Genomic DNA, 18,939 nt, shown 5'->3' on the forward strand with positions numbered 1-18,939 from the left:
ACAAACACCCATGCCCGAGGGAGGACTTGAACCTCCGCCGGGACCAGTCGCACAGTCCATGACTGCAGCGCCTGAGACCGCTCGGCTGATCCCGCGCGGCCAAAAATTGTTGCAGCTTATGTTAAAAAGTTAAATGCGCCACACTGTAAAGCTTATGAATTCTAGACCTCGGAGTAGGATAAAATTTTCCGACACACTCCATATTCCTTTGCTACACAGTTAAAGGATCGCAACATAATTGCTGGGAAATCGTTTTCCTTCGAGGTCAAAGCTCGAAACCTGACACTGCAGCAAAGTGGGAAAGAATGAAGACGCTATCGTATCTGAATGGGTTAAACATTAAAGCTTGCATGGCAACGTTACAGACATGCAGTGAAAAATGGTAGACAAACGTTCTCTAAAGAGACAGTGTACCCGAAGTCAAAATTAGTGAAATGAAAATAAAACTAGAGCCCAGAAACAGCAGTGAGCTAGATTATCACATACTTTAATTCAAACGCACTGCTGTCCCACTGTGAGTATTCTGTTTTGCGTTACGGTAGTAGTTGGGTCTGTGCGTACATTAACAAACCCAGTTTAATTCTCGTACCACTGAAAAGAAAAGTGAAATAGATTGTATAACTAGTGACAGTGGAGTTGAGAAACAGCTGAAGTCGTTAAAACTGAACAAAGCTCCATAAACGGATTCCGCGGCTTCTGTTAGACCCGCTTTTAACCGTAAGATATCGGAGATTCACCGAACAAAACAATGTGCCCAGTTGTTGGAAAAAAGCCAAGGTCACACTCATCAATAAGAAAGTAGCAGAAGTGATCCACAAAACTACCGTCCAACATAATTGGCACCCATTTGTTACAGAATATCATACTGCGAGCTCAAATGCAATCACGTATCTCGAACAGGATGACCTCCGTGCAAATGGCATGGCTTCCGAATGCATCGAACGTGTTAAACCCATCTTTCGCTTTTCTCATGTGAGCTTCTTAAAGCCATGGATCAAAGCGGTCAGTAGATGCCGTATTTCTTGATTTCCACGAAGCATTTGACTCAGTATCACTCATACACTAACAAAAGTGCGATTGTCGGGGTACTAAATATATTTGTGAATAGATTAAGGATTGAATCTTCAAGTTTTCGCGGCGCAAAGACTGCTCCATTAAGGATTGCTTAGTAGGGAGGAAACATGATGCCAGCATTAATGGAAAATTACTAGTAGATGTAGAAGCAATTTCAGGCGTGTCCCAGGGAAGTGTGATTGTATCCTTCTTGCTCCTGTTGTGCTTTTATGTCCTTGCAAACAGTATTATAGTAATCCCAGACATTTCGTAGATCATACAGTTATCTATAAGGAAGTACTGCCTGAAAAAACCTCCATAAATGCTCGATAGAACTTTGATAATATTTCAAAGTGTTTCAGAGATGGACAACTTACTTTAAATCTTCAGAAATGTAAAATTGTGGAATTGGGACTTAAAAGAAATGAAAAAACCTAACGGCCTATAACTGTAATATCAGTAAGACACAGCTGGAATCAGTCAAGCTATACAAACACCTGGGTAGGTGTGTGAAATGGAACTATCACATAGACCCATTCGTAAGTAAAGCAGGTGGCAGACTTCGGTAGAATACTAGGGAAATTCAGTCTACAAAAGAGATTGCGTACTCATGCGATCTGTCGTATGATAAGTGTGTGTGATTCATACCAAATAGAACTATCAGTGGATATTGTATACGGAGAAGGGCAGCACGAATGGTCTCAGACTTCTTTGACCCGTACGGGAGTGTCACGAAGATGTTGAAAAAACTGAACATGCACACAAATGACGGCAATCTCGAGCTATTCCATGAAAGCCTATTTAAGAAGCTTCAAGAAATTGAAGTGATGAATCCGGGAATATACAACAACCCCCCTTCTTATTGCTCTCGTGCGAATTAGGAAGACGGTATCACACTAATTACAACGCCCATAGAGACTTGTATGCAGTCTTTCTTCTCATGCTCCATACGCGAATTGAACTGGGAAATACCGTAATAAGTGGTACAGTGGGACGTACCCTCTGCCATACACTTCACAGTGGTTTGCAGAGTATGGTGGCGAAAGTTCGTGATAATGAACAGCAGACCATGGTGGAGCAGAAAACGTACCAGTAAACAAAACTCTTGGACCAATTGCTATACGTAAAAGTGGTGTAATTAAATACAATTATATCAAATGTGTTCTTCAAACCTTATGAAACAGCACATAATTTTGTGTCAAAGTTCTATTATTTCCCCAGCTTTAAAAATACTGCCCAATCATGTACACATAAAACTTAACAGTGTTATTACTTTCAGTTTGAAACTGCTGATTTAATTTTTCTCAAGAGAAAAAGGCAGTGCGTTGCAGGGCCTCTGACAGTGCGGGTCCCATAGAAAGTGCCTACATTTTCTGTGTGGAAAGACTGCCACTATACTAGTAGAACGTAGCTGCGTAATATTCCAGAGTGGGTGGTGCGTGTGTGTTTTTTGAAATCCCTTTTACAGACATACAGCATTTTACCTGCATATTCATGACACTTAGGATAACGTGCGGGAAGAGTGAGGATTGGGTTTCATATAACTGATGTTTTCTGAATCCGCGTTGGATTTATAGAACGCTCGGGCGGAATGCGTGGTGGTAGAAATGGCTGGTGGATCGTCCTAAGTTTCGTGAAGAGGTTATTGTAAGGAGACGCAGGTTGACGTAGTAGAAACAACGCGTGAGACATACTGTACTGTCAAGATTAAACAAAGGACTGCTGCTAAGAGAAGAATAGAAAGCTCTGAACTGGGACAAAGGAAATTGTGTACGATAAAGTTAAATTTCAAGAGCGAAGTTGTAACGTTGATATTATCATCTTGAGTCTTTTCAAGAGCAAAAAAAATGTACACGCGCAGTTATGTCTGTGGGCGCGCGTTGGCTATTCCAATGTCCAGTGTCGTCCTGTTTGTTGCTTCTCGCGTCGATAAGCGGCGATAAGACAAATGCTTAAAGAGAACTGATGTTTGGGTTGCGCACCAACTAAGTTACGACTTCTGGTGTCGTGCAGTGGACCTGTTGCAGCCTGCGCATTACGTACCAGGTAAGAACGATCAAAACTGGCAACAGGTTCAAACCGAAAAACAGGTTTTACCTTGGCTTGGCGTACTTTCAAAATAAAAGGGAAAAAAGAGAAAGAAAACCAAAAGCTGGCCGGTGGACGCTTGCTCCCGAAACTCTGTCAGAGTAGTGCGTTCGTTGCGGAAATATTGTAGAGGTACTAACTAGTACGCCTGCTCACATTACGCAACCTGTTTTCTAGAGTGATGTTACGTAGGAATAAAACTTTTTGTTGCGCTGTTCAGATATACAAAAAATTTCACGCATCAGGTGTAGAGTACGATGTCCTTGCCATTGAGTGATTCGCGGCTTCGTCCGTGGCATTGTCTACGGTATCAGACCAAGGACATTGCCGCAAAAGATATAATATGAGCGGCAAGAATGGTGCGGCGGCAAAAGAAGCGGCTTTTCGAAAACAAACGGCTACTTCAAATTTTCGACTGCAAGTCCTCTTGCATCTTCATCAAACTTTCCATCCTATTCCTAGAACTGTTTCATTTATACCAAAAACATTATTGAACACTGCAGTAAAGTGGAGCGGCATGGCTCGTGGATCATTTGTCGTTAAATATAGCTGACAGTGCTGCTTCTGTATATACACTCCTGGAAATTGAAATAAGAACACCGTGAATTCATTGTCCCAGGAAGGGGAAACTTTGTTGACACATTCCTGGGGTCAGATACATCACATGATCATACTGACAGAACCACAGGCACATAGACACAGGCAACAGAGCATGCACAATGTCGGCACTAGTGGTTCCTGGTGTGTCCGCTGTGCCGTGCGTGTGATCATTGCTTGTACAGCCCTCTCGCAGTGTCCGGAGCAAGTATGCTGGGTCTGACACACCGGTGTCAATGTGTTCTTTTTTCCATTTCCAGGAGTGTAGTTACAGCACCTTAAGTAAGCAGTTGAATGACGGAGATGGTTTGTTTGGTAGTCAGTCTACTTTGTTCTATAGCAAGACAGTGTTTCCTAAGAATTACAGAATCTTGACTGTGAAATTCGGCATTCCGTAAGACTTTTGCTTGGAAGATCAGTTTCATATGAGGCTTCGGAATTACGCGCCCCTTAACAAGGCGGCAGTGTTGTACATAATTTCAGTATTAATGTTCTTGTTTAATTTTGGAGCGAAAAGCTGCATTGTTGTTCCGTTTTCAGAAGATTTCCAACGCAAATGAAAAACGTATGTAACAACCAGAAATTCATCTTAAAGATGAAAATCCCGTTGAGGCACAGGGCCTTTACATTTTGTGCAATAGAGGAAACTGTGACAGAGTCGTTGATTTTTATTATTATTATTTTATCCCATAATTCTGTGACCTACATACTAGGTTTAATGACTTTTTCCCTGACCAAACGGTTCACACTCGAATGTTCCCTGGAGCAACTAAGGAAATAAATGAATAAGGTAGTGCTCAACTGAACACATCCTTTGCGCATTTAAAAGATATGTTTCTGACACATGCAAATATGATACAAAGGTGGGGCTTTACTCGTAAACTTCTACTAAATTCATAGTGCTCTGATGGCAAGGTATTACTAATTTATCTGCTGAAGAGTGTGGATTTTAATTTTAGACAGTGCTGAGAACACAGCCGATTGGTTCCTTGATTCACAAAGTATATAAACTTATGAAGAGAATCAGCAATTTAGAGTTAATCGAGGAAAACTGTTTCAAACACACGTATAACACGAGAAACACACACAATTTTATGCTTCCCACTCATCGCTTAAACCTATATGCACAGTCTCCTCAGTATATGGCAATGAAAATTCATAACAAGCTAAAAGGAAATAATGTTCTGAGTATGAACCTAGAGACACTGAAAACAAAGCTATATGATACTCTTGTCAAACGCTGCTACTACACTGTTGAGGAGTTCATGAAGGATGAACTGAACATTTGAGCAGGATAAATTTACATATAGTCTTGTGTTTAAATGTAGCTGTCCTTCACAAAATGGAGGAAAGAAAAATAAAAGCTTATATTAATGTTAAAATTCTTTGTACCAATTAGGCCTAAGTTGTGTTAACCATTTTTTGATGTGTCTCCTGTACACTAATCATATCATTAGAAATTGTATGTTATGAGACAAATAAAACACTATTCACTATTCCGTATTATGAATTGTCTCTATTTAGTAGCTCAAACTCATTCCTGAGTATGTTGTCCAGGTTAAAGATAATTCTGACTTTGGTACTTTGCAGGATGGATCAGATGCAGAGTTTCTCTTCTCATAGATCTCCAGTTTTTTCAAGAACAGGATGTGTGTCATCAAACAATCCGTTTGCTACTAAGGCTGGCATAGGTATGGTATGGTTTATTTTACATCAATATGTTTGAGTTCATAAATTGCAAAGAAATGACACTGAAATGAACATCTGGTAAATAATACCTACAGTAATTTATGCTCTTAACATAGCAATTAAACAGTAAGTTGCTCAGTTTTCAGTCTATATCATCTATCCTTGTGAAGTTGTTTTCATCTTCATTTTCTCTTTATCCACCATCAGGCTGAGTCTGGATATTTATGGTTCCTCTCCACTTTCCCCTGTCTTTGCACTATTTTTCTTCTATAACTATTTTGTCCTAGTCGAGATTCCTTCTTCTTAAACTGGTATTTACTGAGTCAGTCTATCTCGTTCTAGGTCTCTCTCTTGCCCTCAAACTTGGCCTTCATTATTTATTTTGGTAATTTTCCATCTTCTGTTCTGTTTACATGTCCAAACCATTTAAAACTGTTCCTCTCAATTCTCTAATTCAGCTTTCCTGCTCCAATTTTGTCCATAACATCTTCATTCCCATTCTCTCTCTCCTCATTTTCAGTAACATAGTAATATTATTACACCCCTCTCTTTTTGTAATTTTCCATATCACCAGTGTGTAAGTCAGTGCACTTCATTGACACAATCCTACACAAGACCAAGCTCTTCACACACTGGTAAAATTCATTGCTCTGCTGTATCCTTTTGCTAAATTTTGCCTCCTTACTTGCATTCTCCCTTCCCAGATACTTAAAGCTGTCAAAAATTTCAACATCCTGTCCTTTAAAATTAATTTGTCCCTTGTTTTCTATGTCTCCTCTGATTGTCACAATAGCCTTGCATTACCCAACACTGTATTTTTAACATGTAAGGTATCTATTTATACTTTTACAACCTTACTGTTGGTTCCCCATATCAAAATTACAATGGCAAATAGCAATAATGTCATCTCCATTCCTACACATTAATTTGTATTGCTTCTTTAATGCATCTATACATTATTTTATGACACTAGCATTGTCCGTAATACAGCCTAACATTTCACCTTGCATAATCACCATTCCTTTTTACATCCACTTCATTTAATCTGAAGCAAAAATCTAATGTTATTAGGTCTAAAGATCGTGGTGGCCAGCAACAATTAATTCACTGATTACAGACAGGGTAGTGTCTCATACATATGCTAGAATATGAGAGGTACCATTATTTTCGAAATACAATGGATTTTACAGTTGCCTACACAATGTCCTCAGATTGTATAACTTATTTTTTTCAGTAATGCATGTAACTATTCCCTTACATTTGTTGCTGTAGGCTAACATAGTATTTGAAAATATTACTGTTCTTACTGTGCCTTACATTAACAGATAAACTTCAAATTTGTTTCAATTATTCTGCATTGATTGCCCATCAATTGGTGATTCTTTCTTTTGTTATGGGTTGTATTCAGTGTAAATGTTGCTTCATCAGCAAATTACATTAATACAAGCAAATCACAATTGTTATTCAATCAATGATAAAATTAAACCCACATTGTGCTGACTTCAGTATGAAGAAGTGCTACATAATTGAGATCAAATGACTACATGCTTTCTGCACATAATGTTCACAACACATATTTTCATTTGCTGTTGAGAATGTTATGACAGTCTAGTTAGCTGTAGGTCTACAGTGAATACTGTTAATAAATTTTGCTACTACAGTATACTTTGTTGAACTCCTCGTTCAAATGAAATGAATACCAATTTCACACAATGCGAGGTGCACTCAAGTTCTACAGCCTTCGATTTTATTTCTCCGCACTGGAAAGAGATAGAAACATGCGCATTGTTTTAAAATGAGGTCGCGTTCATTGTCAATACATCCCAGAAATGGCAGCACCGTACGGCAGATGGAATTTTACCGCCAGCGGCGAGAATGAGAACTGTTTTAAATACTTAAAATGACGACGTTTTCCTTACTTGAACAGTGTGCAATCATTCGTTTTCTGAATTTGCATGGTGTGAAACCAATTGAAATTCAGCAACAGTTGAAGGAGACATGTGGTGATGGAGTTATGGATGTGTCGAAAGTCCGTTCGTGGGTGCGACAGTTTAATGAAGGTAGAACATCGTGTGACAACAAACCGAAACAACCTCGGGCTCGCACAAGCCGGTCTGACGACATGATCGAGAAAGTGGAGAGAATTGTTTTGGGGGATCACCGAATGACTGTTGAACAGATCGCCTCAAGAGCTGGCATTTCTGTGGGTTCTGTGTACACAATCCTGCATGACGACCTAAAAATGTGAAAAGTGTCATCCAGGTGGGTGCCACGAATGCTGACGGACAAGCACATGGCTGCCCGTGTGGCATGTTGCCAAGCAATGTTGACGCGCAACGACAGCATGAATGGGATTTTCTTTTCGTCGGTTGTGACAATGGATGAGACGTGGATGCCATTTTTCAATCCAGAAACAAAGCACTAGTGAGCTCAATGCAAGCACACAGATTCACCACCACCAAAAAAATTTCGAGTAATCGCCAGTGGTGAAAAAATGCTGAAGTCCATGTTCTGGGACAGTGAGGGCGTAATCCTTAACCATTGTGTTCCAAAGGGCACTACGGTAACAGGTGCATCCTACGAAAATGTTTTGAAGAACAAGTTCCTTCCTGCACTGCAACAAAAATGTCCGGGAAGGGCTGCGCGTGTGCTGTTTCATCAAGACAACACACCCGCACATCGAGCTAACGGTACGCAACAGTTTCTTCGTGATAAGTACTTTGAAGTGATTCCTCGTGCTCCCTACTCACCTAACCTGGCTCCTAGTTACTTTTGGCTTTTTCCAACAATGAAAGACACTCTCCGTGGCCGCACATTCCCCAGCTGGGCTGCTATTGCCTCAGCGATTTTCCAGTGGTCAAAACAGACTCCTAAAGAAGCCTTCGCCGCTGCCATGGAATCATGGCGTCAGCGTTGTGAAAAATGTGTACATCTGCAGGGCGATTACGTCGAGAAGTAACACCAGTTTCATTGATTTCAGGTGAGTAGTTAATTAGAAAAAAAATCGAAGGCCTTAGAACTTGAATGCCCCTCGTATGTTGAAAACTCTTGAAAACGTATGATGTTTCATAATTTGAGGTCAATAAATAACAATAACAAATAATTTCTATAACAGTGATATCACAGCTCTTGCAGAACCCACAAACATATCTATACATTTAGCAAAAATTTGTTGTAAACACTTTAGAATGAGACAGCTAAATGATTCTTCACTCCGATACAACCACAATTACCTTGATTTCATTTGTACAGTCACAAAAGGCAACCTTCAAATGTGATATAAATAGTAAAATGTTATGGTTGCATACATATTTAAGACAGAGAACAAAGAGGATAGGTAGGCAAGATAGAAATCTCATAGCACTTGAGGAAAAAATATTTATATCAGATGTGTTCTTTCTCAAAAGACACCTGGAATGGAGCACTTGCCTGTATCAACTTTATTCTTACAAGTGACTATTTATGTCATGGCCAAAACCAGCATCATATGTGATAAGTGTCAAAATGTTTCATCTTTCACTTTTCAAGAAACATTTTAAATACACACTTGGTCATTTAACTTCCACCATGATTAAAATAATCATTCAGGTTGTGTGACCATGTATTTATTCTAGTCATCCTGAAATAAATGGCACATAGCAATAATATGTGCGAGCTCTACATAACAATCTATAACCAATACATCCCCATCAGATATTTAGTTTAACTAATGGAAGTTATTGGTAAAATCAAACAGTGCAAAACTCACGATAAAATAATGAGCGTATTAAGGAAAGGATAGATTGCTACTCACCATATGGAGGCTTTCCTGTCTCAGTGGCCAGAGAAAATGGTCATGTGCATGTCAGTTGTGGGTGCGTGAATGTGTGTGTGTTTTCTACTTTAGAAGAAGGCGTTTTGACTGAAAACGTAAATGTATAGCAGTCTTTTTGTTTTGCCTGTCTGAAACTCAACATCTCCTCTATATGGTGAGTAGCAATCTATCCTTTTCATAACACTGGAAGTTATTTGCACATATTTTATCCTCTGTGATCAATTATTGTTATCTCTTGAGCAGAAGGCAGTAATTATGCAATGATGTTAAACACCTGCGATGCGCCTATAAAAGGTGCTGCAGCCACCAACAACACACTGAATTAAAGAAGCCATCTTAAACAAACACTGAAACTCATCAAAAGCAGTGCACTAAAAACAAAGAAAGAAAAAAGTGATCTGTTTTCCTTTTTTTATTTAGCAGTCAATCTAATCATTTAAAAATATGATACAATGATGTGTACCCTCAAATACAACAGTATATATATACTGTTGTAAAATTTTAATTTTTACAGATAAGTATGGATTTGGTTTATCAGTTGTTTAATTTCCTATGCCTATGTATTTGAGGGTACACATCATTGTATCATATTTTTAAATGATTAGATTGACTGCTAAATAAAAAAAGGAAAACAGATCACTTTTTTTCTTTCTTTGTTTTTAGTGCACTGCTTTTGATGAGTTTCAGTGTTTGTTTAAGATGGCTTCTTTAATTCAGTGTGTTGTTGGTGGCTGAACCCACAGGTTCACACGTTATTATTTCTTCATCAAACAATTGTTAGCCTCATTCTCATAACCTGCCAGTACATAACCAGTCCTTTGAATACATTTACACACATTATTTTTTTTTTTCGAATTTTAGTTTTTCGGAAATTATTTTTTCGAAACTTTTTTCGAAAAATTTTTTTTCGAAATTTTCTTGAATTTCCCCACCCTGTAACGTGATCTGGAGACAACATAACTACCCAACCTTTGCACCCATTGTTGTTCACCAACCTAAGTTCAGCACATGATCAACATAGCTCATCTCAAACCAACACTTTTTCGACTTTTTTCACACCTTTATCTCTCCCTATATAAATCTCTATTTACTTTCACTTTAACCTCATATTACCCTTTCCACCTACTAATACCATGTCAACCTCACAACATCCCTACAACGACCCCATTAAATTTTATTTACATTCCCTCCGCAAACATGCCTTCACCCTAGCCAGATTACGCTCCCATACTTTATTTACTCAGGCTTGTCTGGCATTTGGCATTACTCCCAAAGGCCTCACACTTAAAGTTCCCATCTCTGGCTGCAATCCTTCTTTCCATCAGTCCTTATACAAGTTCCAAACAGCACAATCCATAGCCCTCACCCGCCTAATCCTTCACCTATACATCGACTCGGCCAATGAACACACCCGTCAACTCCTATCCCAAATCAAAGTCCTCAATCTTTCCTCTCCCACATCCACACCGGCTGTACATAGCATCCTCCTACAGGCCAACCGCAAATTAGAACAACATGCCACCCTCCACCTCAAAAAACTATCCAATCTCCTGGTTTCCCACCTCCGGAAAGGCAACTCACTCACCCTCCACAACCTTTCCAACAAACCTCAACCTCCTCTCATTGCACACAGACCCAGTCTCTCCCATCTACTCAATCTCCCACTTCCAGCTCCACTCCCCCCAACACCTCAAAATTCTAGTCAACACAATCTGGAACCACAACACCCCAATTCAGTAGTTAACCTTTCCTCCAAACCCCTCTCCCAATCCGAAACCTCTGTCCTATCCAAAGGCCTCACCTTCAGCCCCACTCCCAGGTTCAACCAAACTGCCCTTGTCAAAGATTTACTGTCCTACACTCGTAGTCTCTGCTGGAAATATCACTTTGCCACGAAGAAAAACAATCCTGATCCCACTCCTAATGATCCAACTCCCCAAGACACTATCCAAATTGAACCCTGCCTGCAACAGTTCCGACTTCCATCACAGCGGGACCCACCTCCTCTTCCTCAAAATCACCCTCTCCAAACCTTCCAGGAATTTCTCACTTCCAGCCTTGCCTCTCAATCTTTCTTGAAAAACCTTAATCCTACTCCCAACATCACCACAGCCGAAGCCCAGGCTATCCGTGATCTGAAAGCTGACCAATCCATCATCATTCTTCCGGCTGACAAGGGTTCCACGACCGTGGTACTTGATCGTCAGGAGTATGTGGCTGAGGGACTGCGTCAGCTTTCAGACAACTCTACATACAAAGTTGGCCAAGGTAATCCCATTCCTTATGTCCAGGCGGAGCTTCAAGGAATCCTCAGAACCTTAGGCCCCCTACAAAACCTTTCACCTGACTCCATCAAACTCCTCACCCCACCGACACCTCGCACTCCTACCTTCTACCTACTTCCTAAAATTCACAAACCCAAACATCCTGGCCGCCCCATTGTAGCTGGTTACCAAGCCCCCACAGAACGTATCTCTGCCTACGTAGATCAACACCTTCAACCCATTACATGCAGTCTCCCATCCTTCATCAAAGACACCAACCACTTTCTCGAACGCCTGGAATCCGTACCCAGTCTGTTACCCCCAGAAACCATCCTTGTAACCATTGATGCCACTTCCCTATACACAAATATCCCGCACGATCAGGGCCTCGCTGCAATGGAGCACTTCCTTTCACACCGATCACCTGCCACCCTACCTAAAACCTCTTTCCTCGTCACCTTAGCCAGCTTCATCCTGACCCACAACTTCTTCACTTTTGAAGGCCAGACATACCAACAATTAAAGGGAACAGCCATGGGTACCAGGATGGCCCCCTCGTATGCCAACCTATTTATGGGTCGCTTAGAGGAAGCCTTCTTGGTTACCCAAGCCTGCCAACCCAAAGTTTGGTACAGATTTATTGATGACATCTTCATGATCTGGACTCACAGTGAAGAACAACTCCAGAATTTCCTCACCAACCTCAACTCCTTTGGTTCCATCAGATTCACCTGGTCCTACTCCAAATCCCATGCCACTTTCCTAGACGTTGACCTCCATCTGTCCAATGGCCAGCTGCACACATCCGTCCACATCAAACCCACCAACAAGCAACAGTACCTCCATTATGACAGCTGCCACCCATTCCATATCAAACGGTCCCTTCCCTACAGCCTAGGCCTTCGTGGCAAACGAATCTGCTCCAGTCCTGAATCCCTCGACCATTACACCAACAACCTGAAAACAGCTTTCGCATCCCGCAAATACCCTCCCAACCTGGTACAGAAGCAGATAACCAGAGCCACTTCCTCATCCCCTCAAACCCAGAACCTCTCACAGAAGAACCCCAAAAGTGCCCCACTTGTGACAGAATACTTCCCGGGACTGGATCAGACCTTGAATGTGGCTCTCCAGCAGGGATACGACTTCCTAAAATCGTGCCCTGAAATGAGATCCATCCTTCATGAAATCCTTCCCACTCCACCAAGAGTGTCTTTCTGCCGTCCACCTAACCTTCGGAACCTCTTGGTTCATCCCTATGAAATCCCCAAACCACCTTCCCTACCCTCTGGCTCCTACCCTTGCAACCGTCCCCGGTGTAAAACCTGTCCTATGCACCCTCCCACCACCACCTACTCCAGTCCTGTAACCCGGAAGGTGTACACGATCAAAGGGAGAGCCACGTGTGAAAGCACACACATGATTTACCAACTGACCTGCCTGCACTGTGACGCTTTCTATGTTGGAATGACCAGCAACAAACTGTTCATTCGCATGAATGGACACAGGCAGACAGTGTTTGTTGGTAATGAGGATCACCCTGTGGCTAAACATGCCTTGATGCACGGCCAGCACATCTTGGCACAATGTTACACCGTCCGAGTTATCTGGATACTTCCCACCAACACCAACCTATCCGAACTCCGGAGATGGGAACTCGCCCTTCAGTATATTCTCTCTTCTCGATTTCCGCCAGGCCTCAACCTCCGCCACTTTTCAAGTTGCCGCCGCTCATACCTTACCTGTCTTTCAACAACTTCTTTGCCTCTACACTTCTGCCTCGACTGACATCTCTGCCCTTACTCTTTGCCTTTAAATATGTCTGCTTGTGTCTGTGAATGTGCGGATGGATATATGTGTGTGTGTGCACCTGTCCTTTTTTTCCCTAGGGGGGGTCTTTCCGCTCCCGGGATTGGAGTGGCTCCTTGCCCTCTCCCTTGAAACCCGCATCCTTTCGTCTTTCCCTCTCCTTCCTGAGGAGGCAGCCATCGGTTGCGAGGGCTAGTGGTTCTGTGTGTGTGTTGTGTGTGTTTGTGTGTTTTGTTCGTGTGCCTGTCTGCCGGCGCTTTCCCGCTTGGTGGGTCTTGGAATCTTTGTTTTTAATATATATACACACACTCCTGGAAATGGAAAAAAGAACACATTGACACCGGTGTGTCAGACCCACCATACTTGCTCCGGACACTGCGAAAGGGCTGTACAAGCAATGATCACACGCACGGCACAGCGGACACACCAGGAACCGCGGTGTTGGGCGTCGAATGGCGCTAGCTGCGCAGCATTTGTGCACTGCCGCCGTCAGTGTCAGCCAGTTTGCCATGGCATACGGAGCTCCATCGCAGTCTTTAATACTGGCAGCATGCCGCGACAGCATGGACGTGAACCGTATCTGCAGTTGACGGACTTTGAGCGAGGGCATATAGTGGGCATGCGGGAGGCCGGGTGGACGTACCGCCGAATTGCTCAACACGTGGGGCGTGAGGTCTCCACAGTACATCGATGTTGTCGCCAGTGGCCGGCGGAAGGTGCACGTGCCCGTCGACCTGGGACCGGACCGCAGCGACGCACGGATGCACGCCAAGACCGTAGGATCCTACGCAGTGCCGTAGGGGACCGCATCGCCACTTCCCAGCAAATTAGGGACACTGTTGCTCCTGGGGTGTCGACGAGGACCATTCGCAACCGTCCCCATGAAGCTGGGCTACGGTCCCGCACACCGTTAGGTCGTCTTCCGCTCACGTCCCAACATCATGCAGCCCGCCTCCAGTGGTGTCGCGACAGGCGTGAATGGAAGGACGAATGGAGACGTGTCGTCTTCAGCGATGAGAGTCGCTTCTGCCTTGGTGCCAATGATGGTCGTATGCGTGTTTGGCGTCGGGCAGGTGAGCGCCACAATCAGGACTGCATACGACCGAGGCACACAGGGCCAACACCCGGAATCATGGTGTGGGGAGCGATCTCCTACACTGGCCGTACACCTCTGGTGATCGTCGAGGGGACACTGAATAGTGCACGGTACATCCAAACCGTCATCGAACCCATCGTTCTACCATTCCTAGACCGGCAAGGGAACTTGCTGTTCCAACAGGACAATGCACATGTATCCCGATCCACCCAACGTACTCTAGAAGGTGTAAGTCAACTACCCTGGCCAGCAAGATATCCGGATCTGTTCCCCATTGAGGATGTTTGGGACTGGATGAAATGTCGTCTCACGCGGTCTGCACGTCCAGCACGAACGCTGGTCCAACTGAGGTGCCAGGTGGAAATGACATGGCAAGCCGTTCCACAGGAATACATCCAGCATCTGTACGATCGTCTCCATGGGAGATTAGCAGCCTGCATTGCTGCGAAAGGTGGATATACACTGTACTAGTGCCGACATTGTGCATGCTCTGTTGCCTGTGTCTATGTGCCTGTGGTTCTGTCAGTGTGATCATGTGATGTATCTGACCCTAGGAATGTGTGAATAAAGTTTCCCCTTCCTGGGACAATGAATTCACGGTGTTCTTATTTCAATTTCCAGGAGTGTATATAAAGAAACTTCTACATGATAAAATATATTAAAAACAAGGATTCCAGGACTTGCCAGGCGGGGGGGCCGCCGGCGGGCGGGCACAATGAGCAGGACACACAGGCACACACGCGGAATTGCTGGCTTTCGCGACCAATGGTTGCTTTTTCAGGGGGGAGGGGGACTGACGAGGGGATGTGGGTTTTGGGGGAGGGGGTCGGGAGTCGTTCCAGTCCCGGGAGCGGAGGGACTTCCCTTGGGGAAGGGAGGGACAGGTGTGCACTCGCGCGCACACACGCACGCACACGCACACGCACGCGTCCATCCGCACATGCACGGGCGCAGGCAGACATATTTAAAGGCCTTTAAATATGTCTGCTTGTGTTTGTGTGTGTGCGGATGGATGTGTGTGTGTGTGTGTGTGTGTGTGTGTGTGTGTGTGTGTGTGTGTGTGTGCGAGTGTACACCTGTCCTTTTTTTCCCCTAAGGGAAGTCTTTCCGCTCCCGGGATTGGAATGACTCCTTACCCTCTCCCTTAAAACCCACATCCTTTCGTCTTTCCCTCTCCTTCCTGAAGAAGCAACCATCGGTTGCGAAAGCTAGTAACTCTGTTTGTGTGTTTTGTTCATGTGCCTGTCTGCCGGTGCTTTCCCGCTTGGTAAGTCTTGGAATCTTTGTTTTTAATATATTTTTCCCATGTGGAAGCTTCTTTCTATTATATATATATATATAAAAGTCAGCTTATATATATATATATATATATATATATATATATATATATATATATATATAAGTCAGCACATTTCTATTACTTTGACCTTTTACTTGTATGGTATCAGAAGCTTATGATGTCAGCAGTTTGTTTATGAGATTTTGTCATTATTGTAGTATGTCTGTTCTCTTGCTTCCAATATGGAAAATATGTTCCTGGATAAACCTAGAACACAAATTAAAATGTAACTATGTAAACATGGTTATGTAGCACATCTTCAGTATTAGTTGCTTGATACCTACATAAGCCATAACACACGCAATTGGTTTTATTTAGATATGGTAATTATTTGTTCCTTCAGCGAAAGACCGTACCTTGGAAATGAGATAATCTGCTTTGTATGTATGCTTCAGAAACAGTAGTACAATTTACTTAGTGCCAATCAACAACCTGTAAGAACACATTATACACTGAATGAGATGCCACAGTTTTAAGACACTGGATTTGCTTTTTTAATGGCCAAGGTTTACGTTTTCATCTGGTTCTTACTATTTAGATTTCCTACAGTTCCCTACATCATTTCAAGAGAATTTTGTAGGTAATATGACCATTACAGTCACTAGCTTTGTTAAGGACACAGTATTACATCTTTTGTGAACTTGATGTCAAAGGTTTTAAAATTATAAAATTTTTTAAGAAAAATAAACTTCTATTATTTAAAGAAAAACACCCCAGTTATGAACCACAAGGCCTAGAACTTCTAAACAATAGAATGAAATAGTGTAAAACATCATATTTTGTATGCTATCATAGGAGAAATATTTTGGTGAATTATGAAAAATATTTACCCCATGTTATGTAGCATTGGAAGTCAAAACTCAAATTAAAATGAAACTCTTTGTGTACAATGGAGCTTTTACTGCTAGCTAAATAAAAGACGACAATAATTTCCATGCTACATAATTAAACACAAATCAGTCTTTTCATTGATTGCTGGTACCTTAACACAAAATTTTCATGTAATTCAGCAACAGATGCTCTAAATAGGTAAAATAACTACTCAATTTCATCTACATTATTGAGACTGAGCTTGAAATCACTTTGCTTTCCACAAATATGATAAGAGGGTGTGTAGGTCTGCACATTCACACATCAAAAATGTGCAGTATTAAGAACCATAAACCTTTCATTCTACTTTTACAATACTTTCCATCATGTTTTCTTGTTCTGTTACCTCACTGTCATGTTTTGTTTCTATAACAATATATAAGTTTTAATGAAATAATTTTGATCTTGTTTTGTGAAATTTATGTTAATATTAAATATTGCATAGTAATTTCAAAATTACTAGAAAGGCAACAATTTTTGGTGGAGGCTGTGCTTCTTTTGGAACATAATGTAAATCATCTGCAGATATTCTTCAGCGTGGTGGTAATGCTGTGGATGCCGCGGTTGCTGTGGCTGCAGCAATGGCTGTTGTGGAACCAAGTAGTACAGGCCTAGGTGGAGATGCGTTCTGTCTCTATTACAATGCAAATGAGAAGAAAGTCTATGGACTAAATGGAAGGTACAAAAATTCATAATATTAGTGAAACACTTTACAATGTAAAGTACCTGTAGCATTAGCTGGGCAACAGTGATAAATAGTTTCAAAGACTGTATAAAACTGCACATTGAGATGAATGTTCATTCATTTATTTATTCATTCACTTTTCATGTTGTGTAAATCCCATAATGAAGAACAGCCTTCATGATGTGGAATGAGTCACAATATACTTTAATAAGCAGAAGCAGTCAAGGCAAGCTACATCTGCAAAGCATATATTTACAATTTACAATGAGTGTTAATCTACATACCTTTTAACTAAGGAATTAATTCCAGGTTAATTGTTTTATTTTTCTGACATGAGTAAAAATTAAGCTATTTTTGAAAGTATGACCACTGCTCTTCATCCTAAACTACTCAGCTGGTTTTTTCTACTGCTTTGTATGACATATTTATGTATTTACTGATTTCAGATAATATGTTCAGAAAGGTAGATAAAGATGCAGTCATGTCGTGTCTCAATGAGACAGTCAAACATTTTCCTCTGTGCTACAGCATTTAGAGGAACTGTACCTAAATTTTTAAGAAGTACTTGACTAAGCACTGGGCAATATGATGATTCTATGGAAATAGTGACTATCAGTAGTAGTAGTAGTAGTAGTAGTAGTAGTAGTATTACATAGTAAATGTAAAAAAATGCATGGGGTTATGGGTAAAGAACAGAGAGTTACTAAATGAAATGTGCTGGACTGTCAAAAGGAAAGAGCATGAAATCTTAATGACAATTTTAGCAAAATGTTATTGAAAGAACTCTCACAAAGTCCAAAGAATTTCTGGTTATATGTAAAGATCTGTGCTTGTGGCACCAAAGTAGTTGCTCAGGCACTCATGACACAGGAACTGTAACTGAGCATAGTAAATGTTAATTTAGAAAAAGAAATTCCAAGAGTTTTGCACCTGTTGAACCTCCACATCACTGTACAGATGAGTGATATAGGTATTAGTGCCAGAGACATTGAGAAAAAGCTGGAATTGCTGGACGATTTGTAGTATTTCTGCAATAGTAATGTACTTGATCTAGTAGTATGAACATATATGGCAGGAGCACAAATGACATGGTCATGGATCTGGCAGACTATATTAAAAGTAATGTCAGACTTTTTGCAAATGGTGCAGTTATCTATAAATAAATAGTGCACAAAAAAGGCACATATTGTGTTAGATATTCATAAGATTTCAAAGTAGCATAAAGATTGGAAAACTATTTTAAGTGTTCAGAAAGGTAAAATTTTACACTTTACAAAATGTAAAAATATGGTATTCTACTATGACAATAATAAAAGAAATGATTACTTACTTGTAGGTGAAGAAGGTGGGAGAATTGAATTCATTTGCAGAATACTAGGAACATGCAGTCACTCTATAAATAAGATTGCTTACATGTGTGACTCTTCCTAAAATACCACTCAGATGTATGGGACATGTACCTAGCAGGACTAGCAAGTGATATTGAATGTATACAAAAAAGGACCGAACAAATAGTCACAGGTTTGCTTGACTCATGAAAGAATCTCATAAAAATGATGAAATCCTGAATTAGCAGACACTTAAAGGTAGATGCCAACAATCTTCTAGAATCAGTGTTAATTGAGGGATCTAGGA

At 41.4% G+C, this 18,939-nt stretch overlaps 1 protein-coding gene across 2 annotated transcripts in view; it reads left to right on the forward strand.

Annotated features, from left to right (window-relative positions):
- The first annotated feature begins 2,913 nt into the window (after positions 1 to 2,913).
- Positions 2,914 to 18,939, forward strand: part of LOC126355192 (glutathione hydrolase-like YwrD proenzyme) — a 141,510-nt gene continuing 125,484 nt past the window's right edge. The window contains exons 1-3 of one of the 2 annotated variants that reach the window (XM_050005420.1): positions 2,914 to 3,099; positions 5,329 to 5,429; positions 17,145 to 17,298. In XM_050005420.1, the coding sequence (XP_049861377.1) occupies positions 5,330 to 5,429; positions 17,145 to 17,298 (254 nt within the window). In that variant the 5' untranslated portion in view covers positions 2,914 to 3,099; position 5,329. Of the gene's footprint in view, positions 3,100 to 3,207; positions 3,274 to 5,328; positions 5,430 to 17,144; positions 17,299 to 18,939 lie in introns of those variants that run through there. The other variant, XM_050005419.1, reaches the window with a different exon arrangement.

This window comes from Schistocerca gregaria, chromosome 3, assembly GCF_023897955.1.
Source record: "Schistocerca gregaria isolate iqSchGreg1 chromosome 3, iqSchGreg1.2, whole genome shotgun sequence".
Classification (NCBI taxonomy): Eukaryota; Metazoa; Arthropoda; class Insecta; order Orthoptera; family Acrididae; genus Schistocerca; species Schistocerca gregaria.